Source organism: Lissotriton vulgaris, chromosome 1_1, assembly GCF_964263255.1.
Source record: "Lissotriton vulgaris chromosome 1_1, aLisVul1.2, whole genome shotgun sequence".
Taxonomy (NCBI): Eukaryota; Metazoa; Chordata; class Amphibia; order Caudata; family Salamandridae; genus Lissotriton; species Lissotriton vulgaris.
The window spans coordinates 2,030,435,068-2,030,451,134 of NC_141685.1; the positions used below are offsets into that span (position 1 = coordinate 2,030,435,068).

The window sequence follows — 16,067 nt, forward strand, 5'->3', positions numbered from 1 at the left end:
ATGTGTATTGACCCCTTCCTGGCGATGGTATATTTTGCAATCAGGAGATATAGATTTAGGCATTGGTCGGTTGTAGATCTGCCTTTCCTGAAGCCGTATTGGATTTCGGAGAGGATTTGTTGCTCCTCTGCCCAGTCTTGCAATCTCGATAAGATGACTCGCCCCAGGACCTTGGCTGTCACGTCGATGAGAGAAATGGGTCGGTAACATTGGGGGTCATCACGGTTGCCTTTTTTATAGATGGGGACTATGGTCGCCGTTGACCAGGACTGGGGGAGGCCTGCCTCCACTGCCTCGTTTAGCACCCTCGTAAGTAACGGAGCCCATAGTTCAGGTCTACTTAGGAATAGGTCTGGTGGAATTCCGTCCTGGCCCGGCGCTTTATTTTTGCTGAGCCCGGTTATTCCTAGTTCGACCTCTTTCAGGGTGAAATTTAGTTTAACGGGCTGGTGGGCCTCCGCTGACTCCTCCTGGAGTGCCTGGTTTGAATGGTTATATAGGCTCTGGAAGTGTTTCTGCCATTGCTCCGGCAGAATGGTGTTCATGATTTTTGGAGCCCCTTGGTCCTGGAAGCAGGGGGCGTTGATCACTTTCCAGAAGGCAATAGAGTCTTTTCTTTCTGCGGCGTCCCTTAAGTCTTCCCAAGCCTGGTTTTGTATACTTTGCTTTCGTGCCTTCAAAGCTTTTTTGTATTCGGCTCTGTTCCGTGCCACCTTCGTTTTGTCCCTTGGTTGGGCATGGAGACTGTCCTTCAGGTTTTTCAGCGCCTTTGTGCAATTTGAGTCAAACCAACGGGGGTTTAGGGGCATTTTATTTTTAGCTCCTGTGGTTTGTAGGGAGTTATTTACCACCTGCGCGATTTCTTCGAATGCCTTCACCACCTCAGCTCCGGTTACGCAGGGGTCAAGACATTTATCGATTGCTGCTGAGGCTTCGAGTAATAGTCTTTTATAGAAGCTGTCCCCATCAATTTTGGCCCATTTGATTCTTCTACCCTGGTCCACTGCTCTTTCCGTGATAGCGAGTCTCTTTTGGAGTGAAAAAACAAAACCTTCCATTTTAATGATCACCGGGTTGTGATCACTATAGCTGCTGGCCTCTATGATGATTGTGCTGATGCTTCTTTTTAGATAGGGAGAGACTAGTGCAAAGTCGATGTAAGAGTGACAACCTCTTCCTTTAAATGTTGGGGTTAGTTCTCCTTTCTCGTTTAAGATAACAAGGTCTAGAGTTTGGATTAGGTTGTGCCTTTTCATTAGTCTTTCTAGATCCCAGCCCTCTGTTGAATGGGTGAAGTGTGGGCCTTTCATGATCGTGCATCTTGACCAGTCATTGTTGAAGGGTATTAGTTTCTCACAAAGGTGACAGTTAAAATCTCCCATTAGTATTAAACTCGTGGGATTTGGTGTCTTAGATAAAAAATTCAAACAATTTTCTAGTTCATTTATGGCTATGCCCTTCTCCGTTATAGGAGAGTCCTCTTCCCATCCTACATGATTTTTATATAATGCTGGTGCCTGGGCTACTGCCCATTTCCTTGCATTTGTATATTTTTTGTGAATCGGAATGTGATTCGAGAAGGCAGGCATAATCATTTCTTCGCCACGAGGGCACTCCCTGACAAACTCTGGGGGCCAATCTTTTTCAGCTAACAGTATATCATAGCCTTTTGAGAGTTTATCCCAAAATAGACCTCTTATTTTCCTAGTCTTATCACCCTCTATACGCAATGTTATTTCGTATATTTTATGGGGCTCGCTAAGTTTGGTGTCGGCAGTTTCAACCTGAATGTATTCATTCGTGTCCACTGTCTCCAGATGACTCATCAAGATCTTGCGCGCTATACTGATTTCTGCTGCACTGTCCAACATTGTCAATGCCCACTCCCCGTTTTTCAACTGTGTCCTCAGTATTCTCGGCATGGTTGATTACTCTAATACTGGCTACTTTCTTTTTTGAAAATTGAGATTTTTTACTCTGAGCAGGTTCCTTGTCTTTGCACTTGGTGTGCTCTCCTGGGTCTGACCGTCCTCTATTTTCCGAATTCTGTGGAAAAGATCGAGAGGAACGTGTATCAATACTTTGATATCTATCAGGTTTTTTCAGATTATCCCTATCTCTAAAGTTATAAGCGCGGCGTTCGACACTGTGAACCATCAGGTGTTGATCCGACGGCTGGCTGAGGTAGGGGTCTCCGGGGCAGCCTTGCAGTGGCTGAGATCTTTTCTTTCGAATCGTTCCTACCAGGTGTGGGATGGCCCCGAGAGATCCAAATCCATTCCCCTCCAGTGTGGAGTGCCACAGGGCTCGTCATTGAGCCCTACATTATTTAATGTATATATGGCCCCCCTGGAGGACGTAGTATCCCCATATGACATCAAAATCGTCAGCTACGCTGACGATACGCAGCTAGTGGTTTCCTTATCACATCTGGCCGACAATCCTGACATCTTGAACTCCTGCCTGGCAGATGTTCATACTTGGATGGGAGATTCCTCCCTTAAGTTAAACGGCTCAAAAACGGAAATACTGCTGATGGGGAGTAAAACTACCCTTCTCCCGCCGCTCAGCTGGCCGGGATGTATGGGCGATCCCCCGGCTCCCAAGGATGCGATCAAAAGCCTTGGAGTCTGGCTGGAACCAGACCTGTCTTTCCGCACTCAAGCCAAGAAAACAGCAGGAGTATGTTATGCCCTGCTCAGGTCGGCTCGGAAAATCTTCCCCCTACTTCCGGTAACATCGAGGAAGTTGTTGATTCAGGGCCTCATAACATCTAGACTCGATTATTGCAACGCCATCTTCTTAGGCGCCCCTGAATCAACCTTTAAGACTCTTCAACAGGTCCAAAATGCAGCGGCAAGGCTGCTCACGGACATTCCGAGGAAACAATCTGCGAAACCAGCACTGAAGGCACTGCATTGGCTTCCCGTGCGGGAGAGAGTGACTTTTAAAGCACTCTGTACCGCTCATAAAATTCTTGCAGGCAAAGGTCCCCTTATTCTAAAAAATCTAGTGACTCCCTACAAAGCTGGCAGAACGTTGCGGTCAGACACAAAACATCTCTTGATGGTGCCCAGAGTCAAAAAGGCCCGCACTGGTGGGAGAAGATTTTCATTTAACACGGCAAAGCTCTGGAATTCGCTTCCTCTAAAACTCCGAGCTGAGCCCTGCACACTGCGTTTCCGCAAGGGTCTTAAAACCTTCCTGTTCCCAGCATAACGCCTTGATGCTGTTTCCTTACCATCCGATGTTGTCTTAAAGCGCCGGGACGCCCGAGGGTAGCTGCGCGCTATATAAGATTTAAAATAAATAAATAAATAAATAATAAATATCTTTTCTCAGAGGGCTCCCTCTGGGGAGACTGGTGTTCTCGAGTCGGAGTTCTTTCCCTCCGTCGAGGAGACCTTCCTCTGGACTGGAAAACTTTTTCCTTGGGAGTGGATTGTTTATTTCCATCCCAGCTCTTTTTAGGAGTGTTTGAATTATTTTTAATAAATAATTTTTCAGGATTTTCGAGCAGTTGGGGCTTAACTGGTTTTCCACCCAAGCTGTCTCTACCTAATTCTTCATAGCATTTTTCTATGATTCTGGCAAGCTCAATTGGATCTTTTATATCTGTTTCCTTCAACTTCTGGCGGATCGCCACAGATGCTGCTTCTCCCTTTATATTGGCTAATAATATAGCCGAGACCTGCTTGAAGTCTTTCAGTAATTTCATACCTAGATTTAAAGCGGGCTCTGGACCGTATTCATTTTGAATCTGTTTTAGCACTTCTGGTATTACCGCCATAGACGGAACACCGTGTGTTTTCGTGTAAATGGAAGCAAAGACTGTACCCCAAGTGTCGCAGTCCTCCACATGTGGTGCGATTCCCATAGGAAGGCAGATTGTCAAGATTCTGTGTTTCTCAATAGGGGTAGTATCAGGAAATACTGCCTCTATTTGAGTGATTTTCTGTGCTAACCAGAAAGGAATTTGTTCCCGTTTTACGGGTGTTTTACCAAGACATGACTGTATGTTCTGTGGTGTAATTTTATTAGTGTTCCCCTGATGGGGGGTCAGCTGTGGTACATTAACAGCTGGTTGGACTGTTGCAGTCCGCATTACATATTGGACTAATTGCCTATGTATTTTAATTAATGTTTTTAGCTGTACTAACAGCTCTTCTCTAGACATTTTTGCAATGTCAGGATGTGGTGTGTAGCTGGCTAGAACCGGCCACGTTGCTCCTGGTCTACCTAGTGGACCGAGCCTGGTAATATGATCATTATGTTTTAGGGCGCCATTAAACCAGAGCAGGTGCTCTTGGAATTTTAGTGGGATTTCAGTCTCCTCGAAAGGAGCGTACTCTTCCGAAAGGAGCGTACTCTTCCGGAGGTTCCTCTATTTTGTAATAGTGAAACTCTTTTGTTGTAGCGTTTGCCGCTGGAAAGTTTATCCATGAATAGAATACCTCCGTCTGCCGATATTCGTGAGCCTCTATCACGAAAATTACTGTACCACCTTGTGGTGTCAGTCCGTTTTCTATAAGTTTTAACTTTATAGATTTTCTTAAGTGGACCGGGATGATAATTGCATCCGGGTCTGTGTGTTCGGGACCCTGCTGAGTCGCATCTGCTGCGGCCCCAGTGGTTCCGTTTTCTCCTGGCATTGTATAAATGCCGGTTTCGCAGAGTAGGTCTCCAAGGAGACAAAGATTAGGTGCACAACATTTTGGAACACTGTATCCTTCAACGTTGAATAAACCAGAGCTTTACATAGGAATCTCTTCCTACTGAGTTCGGGCGGATTTTAACCTTTCACCCACTCCAGACGTCTATTGGAGTATTTACGGGAGAAAGGGGTCTGTGTGAAAAATGCACGACTGAGTTACTCTAACGTCTTGCGTTAGTTTATCGCCTTACCAAACGGTTGGGCGCCATGTAGTGTAGTTCCTAGTTTCCCACTAGGCCCTGCGCATTGGAATAACAAACAGTAGTATCGACATAGAAGTGCGGATCTTCCAGGCCTCTACTGACTATGCTAAACTTAATTGGGTTTGTTACCAACTAGCTCAGAGGTCACTGGAAACTTTATTGACTGAATAGGAAGTGATCAGCTTCCCTGGCACAGACAAGAAGGGATTCAGCTTTCCAACAACCGTGCAACATGACAACTTTGCTCCTCAGATTAACAGTCAATCTCTAGGGTCGTGTGAAACAATAGACAGTTATTTCACTCAGTCAGGTTAGTGCAGTTTACTTTCACGATATGTAGAGAATAGAGAGACGGGCGTTTGTCAATAAAGGGTTAACATTTATTGAACAGTCTTTCTTCTCGTACAAGAGAAATGTATTGCCACAATTGCAAGACTTGTTATGATAAAAAGTACGTACAGTAAGATAAGTATTGCAAGATAATACTGTAAAAGCATCGATATGGTTTCTTAGCCATACAATGGTTTAAAAGTAGTAAAACATATATACATTCATATATACATTAGGCTAAAATACTCAACTGGTGCTTCTAACTACGCCTACCCCAGTGTACCTGGCCTAAGCCTAATACTTGGGAGGGGAGTAAGTAGCTTTAAGTTAAGTTGGTTTTGCCAAGGTTTGCTTCAAGAATCCTCACTGAGGGTTTAGTCAACACCATACCTCTGAATAGAATGATGGAGGTCTGGTATCTCCTTCAGGGGGAACTCGGTATCCAAGTCACCCGCGAGGGCAGACCAGAAACGCTGGAGCTGGATTTCTCTGCAGGAGAAAGACAGCGTCTCTCTTCAGCGCGTCGAGGAGGGGGGACAGCATCCGCGGGCAGCTGGCATCTGCTGGGCTTTTTCGCAGAGGGACGGCTGTTCAGCTCCTAGTTACACCACACCATCGTTCGCGCTTTAGCAGAGATAATGGTATCAGCAGCTTCAGGCGACGGGCAGCAGGCTGCAGCAACAGGGTGCTAGCTTCAGCTAACAACGGGCAGCAGCAGACAGCTAGCAACGGGCAATTGCTTAAGGCAACGTTGGTAATATTTATACCTGACAGGTGCCTGGTTTGACGTAAGTTTGCTGGACATAAGACGTCAATTAAAGATGTCACTAGGAAGTGATAGCTATCAGTTGCTCATTAGAGTTCCATTACTAATCAAAACACAGCAAGCGGGGATTTCCAGGTTTGCTGAGTTTTTATCTTGTTGAAGAACTCGGAGTGTTAATCTAGGAATCTTCAGATAGTGACTTCTGCTCTGTCATTGCACTAATTGGTTGCAAAGGAAGTGGCAAAGAACTATTCTGGAATGTGGCTCTGTTCGTGTGAGGCCAGAGATGACTTTCTGAATATCGCACTTGAACGGTTATGCCAATATAGGGAATAAATGGATTTATAGCCGAATAGGGGCATAAGGTCACAGTATCGATCAGGATCCTAGATAAGCACGCAACAGTTCATTGATTATAGAACACTCATGCAGTGTTGGCATTAAGCAGAGTATAGATTTATTTTCTGCAATTTTCACATACATCTTTTCAGGAACTATATTTTCAATTGGAAACAAGTTTGTAAGTAGTCGACTTTGCAAAGCTTGTTTGCCATGTTCTGTCAGTACTCCAATTCTTATATCTTGAAGAATAGTTCCATAATCAACATAATTTGCCTGTCGCATATTTGTAATGAGTTCTTTGTATTTAAAATATGACAAAATATTAATGCACAAGGGTTTCAAATACTGGTTGTCGTTTTACGGGAGTAAGTTGCAGTAGATCTCCAAAAACCATTACATGTTTTCCTCCAAGTAAGACATCGTACTCTGTTTTAAGAATTTGCTGCATTCTTAAATGCACAAAAGCAAGCATTGCATTTGAGACCATGCTTACCTCATCAATAATCAGAAGTTTCATTTTCTTTAGCACTCTTGAAACTTCCTAGCAAGCTTCTCCAGATAGTTTAATATATTGCAATTTGTGTTCATGTTCTACAGGTAGCATTAGTAAACGATGTAATGTGATTCCTTTAATGTTGTGTGCTGCAAACCCAGTTGGAGCAGTTCCTACACAAGACAAATGTGAGTCAGTGTCTTTCTGTAGATGACTGGACAATACTTTAAGAAACTTTTTCCTGTTCCAGCTTGACCACTGACATACATTCGGATAGGTTGAAATGATGTGCATGCTTTCATTTCATGAAGAAATCCATGGTTAATCTGTTGTCTCACTTGCTGATATATTTCTTTCTGTTCAACATTTAGTTATTCTTCCAAGTCCATAATATCTTCTTGAGGTTTATGCATTGTTTCCCCTTCATTCATGGCGATTGCCGCTTCATTTTCAAAAATTGGTTCTCCTAGTGGATCTTGGACTGTCTTGAGAAGTGTCTCTAGCAACCTGAGCTGCAATAGTAGCTTCTTGATCAATTTCATTGTTTAACATTTTGAGATAATGTTGAAAACCGGTACATTCTATGGTATCTTTACAAGCATTGAAGGAATCTTCATAGCTCTAAAAAAATCTCCAAGTAATTCCAATTATGTACGCCACGGTTTGAAGAGTTGCAAAAGTGCTAAAAAGTAAAATTCCCTTTTATCAGGAGTGTCACAGCTCAGTTTTCTGTGATTAATCAAATGTCCCTTCCTTTGTTTCACCAAACATTCTTCTGAACCAATCACTGCATATTTTCCTTCATTTATGTTTTCTGTAGTATTCCTTTTAAAAAGTGTAGTATTGCAGTACTTCATAGAGACATATGTTCTCAAGTTGATGACTTCTATTTGGATAATATGTGTCCAACATGTATGTTTTGACAGTATCTTTACTTTCCGGATCTTTTGCTGCTAAATATTCAATTTCTTGTACAGATTTAGGTACTCGATTTCGCATTGCAGCAAGACCTAGACTCACCCTAATGATTCTTCCAGATTTTGAGTATAAACTTGCAGATAATAACAGATCGGAGCATTCATACGCTCCAATTTTTTGATGGGATAACATCTGCAAACAAACTGTACAAGTTTTTTACTAAGACTCTTCTCGTGAGAAATTTCTTCCCACATTCATTTTAACTCCTTTTCTGATTTTGTTATACAAGATGTCACATATCAGGCAACAGCAATGGAATTATCTGCAACATATTGAATATCCACATTAGCATTCCACATTGAGAGAATAACTGGATTATAATCATTGATATTTTGATTCTTCACTTCTCAAATTGTATGTATTTTTTGAAGATTTTCTGGTGATGGTATTTCTCACAGCTGACATCAAACTATTTACTTTTCCTTTGTATATAACAGGACGTGGAAATCCAAAACATTTGGTATAAAACTTTCCCTAGACTTGCACTTTCGTCAAACGTATTTGCCACATCAATGACTTTGGAATTGTAAGACTTGTTGCCTTAAGGTGTTTTCTTCTGTCCTTTTTGGTATAGCAGATGTGGCATATTCTTCATTAAAAGACAAAACAGTGTCATCCGAATCAGTTCCGAATTTGGGTGCATCCTTGATCTATCTCAGCATATGTATATGAGGAGCACCTCTAGCTTGATACTCCATTCTCCAAAATAAATCCACTACTTCTCCAAGAGGAGGATTATTTTTATTGTAGATAAAAGACATCATAGCTTCAAACCTATGATTGAAACATCTGCATAAATTAACAGGATCCAAAGAGCACAATTCCCCAGGTGTCTTGTATTTAATATTTTTTATATTCAAATTTGCCTCTCGAAAAAATTCAAGTAAATCATCCCAAGCATATTCAGCACAGCTTAGGGTAAGAAACCACGTAGGAGTTCCTAAGTTCCTTAGCATACATTTGAGTTCTCCATGACGACAGTACCAATACTCATTAGTACCACGCGGACATGCGATCAAATTAATCAGGTCAGATTCTAAATGATCGTCTCTCTGATGTACTTTATCCATAAATTCCTTTGCAGAAATATTTTTAAGATTTAGTCCTGTTTTTAATATGTGGTTGACTGCATATGAAAGTCCAGACAAGGCACTCTCAAACAAAAGATGAAATATATATGGGATACATTGTCGAAATCTTGGATATTCCGCATACAATCTTGTTGTCAGATATTCACATGCAGGAATCTGCACTGATCGTTCATCATATCGTCCACTTTTTACAGTTGGGAACAGCTGCGGAAAATGAGCTTCCAAACTTTTTCCCCATACACTCATGGAACTCCCCTTTGCTTTTTCATTTGGAATAATTCAATAGTATTCACCATGACTTCTTTTGAATTAAGTGGATGTACACTATAATGTTCATAGATTTCTTCACTTATGGACATTTCCACTTTTTCAATTTGACCACCTGATGTTTCAGTGTCATCTCCTAAAAGTATTTCTTCTTCTTCCACATACAGTTTTTCGTAGTACTCATTGTTTTTTATATAATACATAATGTTGCCTTTTGCACTTTCCTAACATCCACTAACTCTTGCCAGATTTTTTTACTCTTAGGAGGAACACCATTAACTAGAATAAATAGTGGTTCACTTTCTGCATTCTCTACACCAATAGTTTCAATATCTGTCTTTAAACCTAGAGGTAAATATACAACTCTTCCTTTTAATCCTCTCTGTAAATCTGTAGGAGGCAATTTACCTGTTTTAGCTCCATACAAACAATAGCTTGAAATGGGTACACACATTGAATCAGAATAGACTCATACATATTTAAATCTATTTGTTCTAGAGAAATAGTTACGAACTCTAGATCATTATGGACACCATGCAAGCATTTTATTCTCAGCTAATTTGTTAGAACAATATTTACAAATACGCTGATCAGAACCCAAATCAAAATATTTATAGAGCGCGCTACCCACCTGTGAGTGTCTCAAGGCGCTGAGGGGAAGGGGGGTGTTGCTACTGCTCGAATAGCCAGGTCTTGATGTGTTTTCTGAAGGTGAGATGATCCTGGGTCAGTCGCAGGTGCGCGGGGAGGGAGTTCCAGGTTTTGGCTGCCAGGTAGGAGAAGGATCTTCCTCCTGTGGTGGTTCTGCGTATTCGTGGGACAGTGGCGAGGGCGATGCTGGCGGAGCGGAGATGGCGGGTGGGGATGTAGAACAAGAGGCGGTTGTTGAGGCATTTGGGCCCTTGTTGTGTAGCGCTTTGTGTGCGTGAGTGAGGAGCCTGAACATGATCCTCTTGCAGACGGGGATCCAGTGCAGGTTTCTCAGGTGGGCAGACATATGGCTGTGGCGGGGGATGTCTAGGATGAGTTGTGCGGAGGCGTTCTGTATGCGTTGAAGTCGTGTCTGAAGTTTGGCAATGGTTCCTGCATATAGGACGTTTCCGTAGTCCAGTCGGCTGGTGATGAGTTCCTGGATGACGGTTTTTCTGGTTTCGGTGGGGATCCATCGGAAGATTTTTCGGAGCATACGCAGGGTGTTGAAGCAAGATGATGAGACGGCGTTGACTTGCTTGGTCATCGTGAGGGAGGAGTCCAGGATGAATACCAGGTTGCGTACGCCGTCCGAGGGTGTTGGCGCAGAGCCCAGTGCAGTGGGCCACCAGGTGTCGTCCCAGGCGGATGGGGATTGTTAGAGGATGAGGACCTCCGTTTTGTCTGAGTTCTACTTCAGGTGACGGACCTTCATTCCTTCTGCGACGTCTTTCATTCCTTCCTGGAGGTTGGTTTTGGCGGTGTCTGGAAAGTATCAGTTGGGTGTCGTCAGCGTAGGAGATGATGTTGTCTTTGCGTGCCATGGCGGCGAGGGGGCTCATGTAGATATTGAAGAGGGTAGGGCTGAGCGAGGAGCCTTGGGGTACTCCACAGATCTCGGTGGCTGCTGAGTGGAAGGAAAGGAGGCGGACTCTCTGGGTTCTGTCGGAGAGGAACGAGGTGATCCAGTCCAGGGCCTTTCCTTGGATCCCAGTGTTGAGGAGGCGGGTTGTCACGGTGCGGTGGAAAACTGTGTCGAAGGCTGCCGAGAGGTCTAGGAGGATGAGGGCGGTTGTTTCTCTGTTGTCCATCAGGGTCCTGATGTCGTCGGTGGCTGCGATGAGGAAGGTCTTGGTACTGTGGTTGGCTCGAAATACGGACTGGGACGGGTCGAGCGAGTTGTTTGCCTCGAGGAAAGCAGTCAGCTGTTTATTGACGGTCTTCTCGATGACTTTAGCCAGGAAGGGAAGGAGAGAGATGGGGCGGAAGTTCTTGAGATCTTTGGGGACTGCTGTGGGTTTCTTCAGAAGCTCTCAGGGAAGGTGGCTGATGCGAAGGAGTTGTTAATAACGTTCCGGAGGTGGGGTGCAATGATGGTGTCGGCTTTGTTGAAGATATGATGGGGTAGGGGTCGGAGGGGGAGCCAGAGTGGATGGTGTTCATGACGTGGGTGGTGTCTTTCGTGCTGATGGGGGTCCAGGCGCTGAGGGTGGTGGTGGGGGTCGATGCTTCGGTGGCTGGAGGCAGTGTCTGGGGTCCGAAGCTGTCGTGTCCATTTGCGAGCTTGCGGTGGAAGAATGTGGCGAGGGAGTTGCAGAGGTCTGCGATGGGGTGATGTTGTTGTTGCTTGCACTGGGGTTGGAGAGCTCTTTGACAATGCTGAAGAGTTCCTTGCTGTTGTGGGAATTGTTATCTAGTCACTCTGAACGATGCTCTTTTGGTGGTGTGGATCAGCTGGTGGTGTTTGTGGGTGGCGTTCTTGATGGCTGCCAGGTTGTCCGTTGCCCGTTCGTGGCGCCAGGTTTTTGAGGGTTCGGCAGGATTTCTTTGAGTCTTTGAGGGCATCTGTGAACCATGAGGTTTTTCTGTTGCCGGTCTTGCCTGGGGGGTTCTTCAGTGAAGTGAGGTCGTTGGCGCAGTTGGTGATCCACTGTGCGAGGTGGTGGGCTGCGTCGTTGGTGTCCGTGGTGTCAGCTGGCGGGTTCTTGCTTAGTGGTGATGAGAGGAGCTGGTCTGTGGTGATTTTGCTCCAGCATCTACGGGGATTTGTTGCGTGCGGTGGTGTGATGTATTCTGTTTGAAGGTGAAGTAGATGCATCTGTGGTCGGTCCAGTGTAGTCCGGTGGAGTGGCTAAAGGAGACGTGGTTGCTGGCGGAGAAGATGGGGTCGAGCTTGTGGCCAGCGAGGTGGGTGGGGGTGTTCACCAGTTGTTTGAGTCCGAGGTTGGCGAGCGGGGTGGTGGTGTTGTGGTCGTTGTTTTTCTCCAGGTGAAAGTTGAAGTCCCCTAGGAGGATGTATTCTGGCGAGGCCAGGGCCCGATTAAGTCGGCGATGGTTTCGCTGAATTGTGTGCACTGACCCGGGGGTCTGTAGATGAGTGTTCCTCAGAGGGTGGTCTTGGGGTCGGTGTGAATTTGAAAGTGTAGGTGTTCGGCGGTGGAGAGTGTGTCTTCGGTGTTGATGTTGATGGTGTCCCTGTATATAATGGCGATTCCTCCTCCGGTTTTGTTGATGCGGTCCTTCAGGGTGATCTTGTAGCCGTCCGGGATGGCTATTGCGATGTCGGGGGGCGAGGAGGTGTTCATCCATGTCTCTGTGAGGAAGACGATGTCTGGTGATGTTGTGTTGAGGAGGTCCCAGAATTAGACGACGTGCTTGTGGACGGAGCGTGTCTTGAGTAGGATGCATTTGAGGTGGTTGTTGATGTTAGGTCCGGTGTTTGGTCTGCAGTTTTGGAGGCAGGTGAATTTGCAGGCTTGACAGGTGAAGGATCCCGGTGTTCGCTTCGGGGTCGCTCTGTAGCAGGCGGGTTGTCGTCCGGTGTCGAGTGCGTTGAGGGTGGAGGAGTCATAACTCAGTCAAGGTACCTTGCTCCGGCGGGGGCCAGGGGTTGTAGCGCTGGACGCGTTCCAGGCGTGGACAGGCGCAGACAGGCGCGGCCTCCATTCGAGTGGCTGTGGGAGGAATGAGCAGCTGGGAGGCGGGAGTGGGGCGGCGAATGGGAACGGCGGGGGCGGGCCGCAGGGACACAGCAGCGGCGGGAGGAAGGCACAGAGGGAACCAGGGAAAAACACAGAGCAGGACACAGGAGACCGTACGGGGGAACCAGGGGCAAAGAAGGCAAAGGGGGTACAAGGCACAACAAGAGATCATAAAGTCACAAGAAACACAAGATACCAAAACACAGTGTTCAGCAGGGGGACTCATGCGGCACCAGGCAGGAGCAAGGCAACAGTAGGGGCAGTATCACAGGAGGACCGTGTGGCGGCTGGGGGGGTGACCTACCTGAGGACAGGGTCAAAGGTCGCTCCCTGTACCGCTACGCAGCCTCCATTTGAGTGGCTGTGGGAGGGAGGAGCAGCTGGGAGGCGGGAGTGGGGCGGCAAATGGGAACGGCAGAGGCGGGCCGCAGGGACGCAGCAGCGGCAGGAGGAAGGCACAGATGGAACCGGAATCAGCAGGGGGACTCACGTGGCACTAGGCAGGAGCAAGGCAACAGCAGGGGCAGGAGGACTGTGTGTCCCGGCTGTTGCTGCTCCGCAACCGAATGATTAGTTACTATGGAGCGCTGCCTCTGGCTACATTGAGTGCAGCTTATGGATTATTGTTTCGATTTTCCTTTTTCACATGCGTTCAACCTGTCTTCCTTTGCCTGAGCTGCGATTTCGACTGGGCCTTGGATTTGTGTCTCTGCAGTACGGTGTCTCCCAACACGGATTATGACCAGCTGATGAGCCCCTTAGTGGTTCATGACTTGTTCTGTTCTGGGGATGGGGTTATGGCTTTAGCAGCGATACATGGAATAATGGGATGTTGGAATGTTTTTGCAGCGGCCCTTGACTTCTTGGCACGCAGTTACATTGAAGATGACCCGAGTTTTCCTGCGATGGTGATAGAGGCTCCGGTCGTTGAGGAACATGTATGTTAATTCTCAGTATTGAATTGGATGGCTGAAATATTTTCAGATGAGAACAATGACTTCCTCTTGAAGGCTGTTGCTACATACTGTGCTTATACGCTGTTGGATTAAGACTCTTTGATTTTTCTACCTATTCTTTATTATTTAGTTACTGTTTACTATCAAACAGCGAATAATTTTTTTTGCAAATTTGAACTTGACTCTGCTTTTCAGGCTTGGACTCTGCGTTCCTAATTGGCCCACGTTTATATCACGTGCTTCGATCGAGGGAGGGTGTTGTGGGCTGAGCCTTGCACTCACAACGTGTTAAGTTAGCATGGGTTTATTAGAAACTTAAACGCCATTTTTGCTTTCCTGCTCTGCTTTGCGCACGACACGTACTTGCGCTATTGTTTAGGGAAAACAGTATTTTGCTTCACATGAGAATAACTTGTTTTGCTGCATTTCTAAGCTGTCTCGTTAGTTTAGTATGTATAGTGAGAGCATGAAAGATCAAGGTTATCTTGGATACTGTGTCTGTTATTCAGCATGATCGTCGCACGTTCGACCCATAACACATGCAGCTGTGGCCACCTCTGATACTGGTGCGTTTATTAATGCATTGTGGAGGCATACTTGCACACAGTTGGAGAACATTGGTATCCTGACAGTTTGTGCAGAACTCAATGTGATCCACTACTGCTGAGTACCAGAGGTTTGGGACAACCCATGTAATCCTATGAGACCTTCTGTAGTTATAAGCTAACCTGCTAGGCAGGGAGGGTGAAATGTAGGTATATTTTAAATGTGTTTTTCCCTTTAGCATTATAGGATGCTTTCTCCCTTTGTATTTTATGGAATAGTAACAATGCTGACAACCTTGTTTCTGATAATCTGTTTGGTTGTATTATCTAAGTTATAGTTAGAAATTAGCATTTAAAAAACCTTGCAAATTCATTGAAAAAAACATAGGTTTCACACGTTATAGTTGGCTGGACATTTCACTCATACAAAACCTTTGAAATTCCCCCATTATAGTTAGTTCAGCTAACTATAACTTGCGCGCCCGCAATGCACTGTTGATGATGTCACATATTACATCACTCATGACCTGGTCAGTGACATCACTCATAGACATCACTGATGACATCACTGATGACATCATCCTTGTGAAAGAGTGGCAGACCTCTCACCCTAATATAACTTCTGAGTAAAAGTGAACTTCATTGTAAATAGCCAACAGACGGACACAGTCTTAGAGTTGATTGGTACAACCAGCTTGGTTTCTTTTACAATCAATATTGAAAAAGCTTAAAAACATGTACATGACCAAGTTGACTCCACTATCACCAGGACTTGCACCGACAGTAAGTCAAAGTAATAAATACATGTACTGCTAATAATGACTAGGAATAAACACACTGCAATCATAATTTCTGCCAAACCCACTTGTCTTAAAGACTTGTATATATGAATATTTAAGTTCAAATCCTTGAAGTAATAATTGTAATATTTGTCATCACCCGTCATTATTACAAAATCTGCATTCGAACCAAAGAGCTTTGGGGATAGTGACAAACATGAATACTGTAGATTACTAATATGGAAATTAAGACAATGGCATACAAAAACAGAAATTAAATGCTCAGTAATATTGTTTGTATCACACATCTTACCTCCTCTTGGAGTGAACTGATCTTATGAATAAGGGAAATATTTTCCTTTTCCTATTAAAAAAAACCAACAAAAAATGTAAATAAACATTCTCCCAAGAAAATAATGCAAACCCTACATTTCACAGACATCCGTAAAAGATAGCGCAAATCTAGTGCTCTGTCTGGTGGGGTGTCGAGTGGGACTGGAGGCTTAGTGGACTAATTCATCCACTATAGGGGCCTGTGGTTAACCTCATGGTGGGTCCTCTCAGCCTTGCATCCTTCAGAAGTCAATAAAAGGAGTACATTGAGTTGGGTACCAATACATATCTGTTATTCAGCTGCAGGATGCCCTTCTTGGTGAACAGGTGCTTTACAAACACATGTTGTGTTTCCTTAAGTGCAGTAAAGAGGAACAATGACATTCCATGGTTGGAGGAATTCTCCTACAGCCTGCAGCCTGTAGCCATCGTAATGGTGTAGATGTGCGAGCGATGGGGTATGTTGTATGTCTATATGTCTGGCCACCTATCCCGAACTCCAGTACTACAAATTTACTTTTTCATCATACTTGGACCCAAGCCAGAATTTTTACCCAAAATCTGAAACAGAGGATTTAGAGGTTGGTTTCTCAAGAAAA

General features: G+C 44.9%; 1 protein-coding gene across 2 annotated transcripts in view; it reads right to left on the reverse strand.

Moving 5' to 3' along the window:
- Positions 1-16,067, reverse strand: part of IRAG2 (inositol 1,4,5-triphosphate receptor associated 2) — a 1,414,859-nt gene that overhangs the window by 985,195 nt on the left and 413,597 nt on the right. For both annotated transcript variants that reach the window (XM_086920312.1, XM_086920307.1), the window contains exon 8: positions 15,449-15,499. In XM_086920312.1, the coding sequence (XP_086776438.1) occupies positions 15,449-15,499 (51 nt within the window). The remainder of the gene's footprint in view (positions 1-15,448; positions 15,500-16,067) is intronic.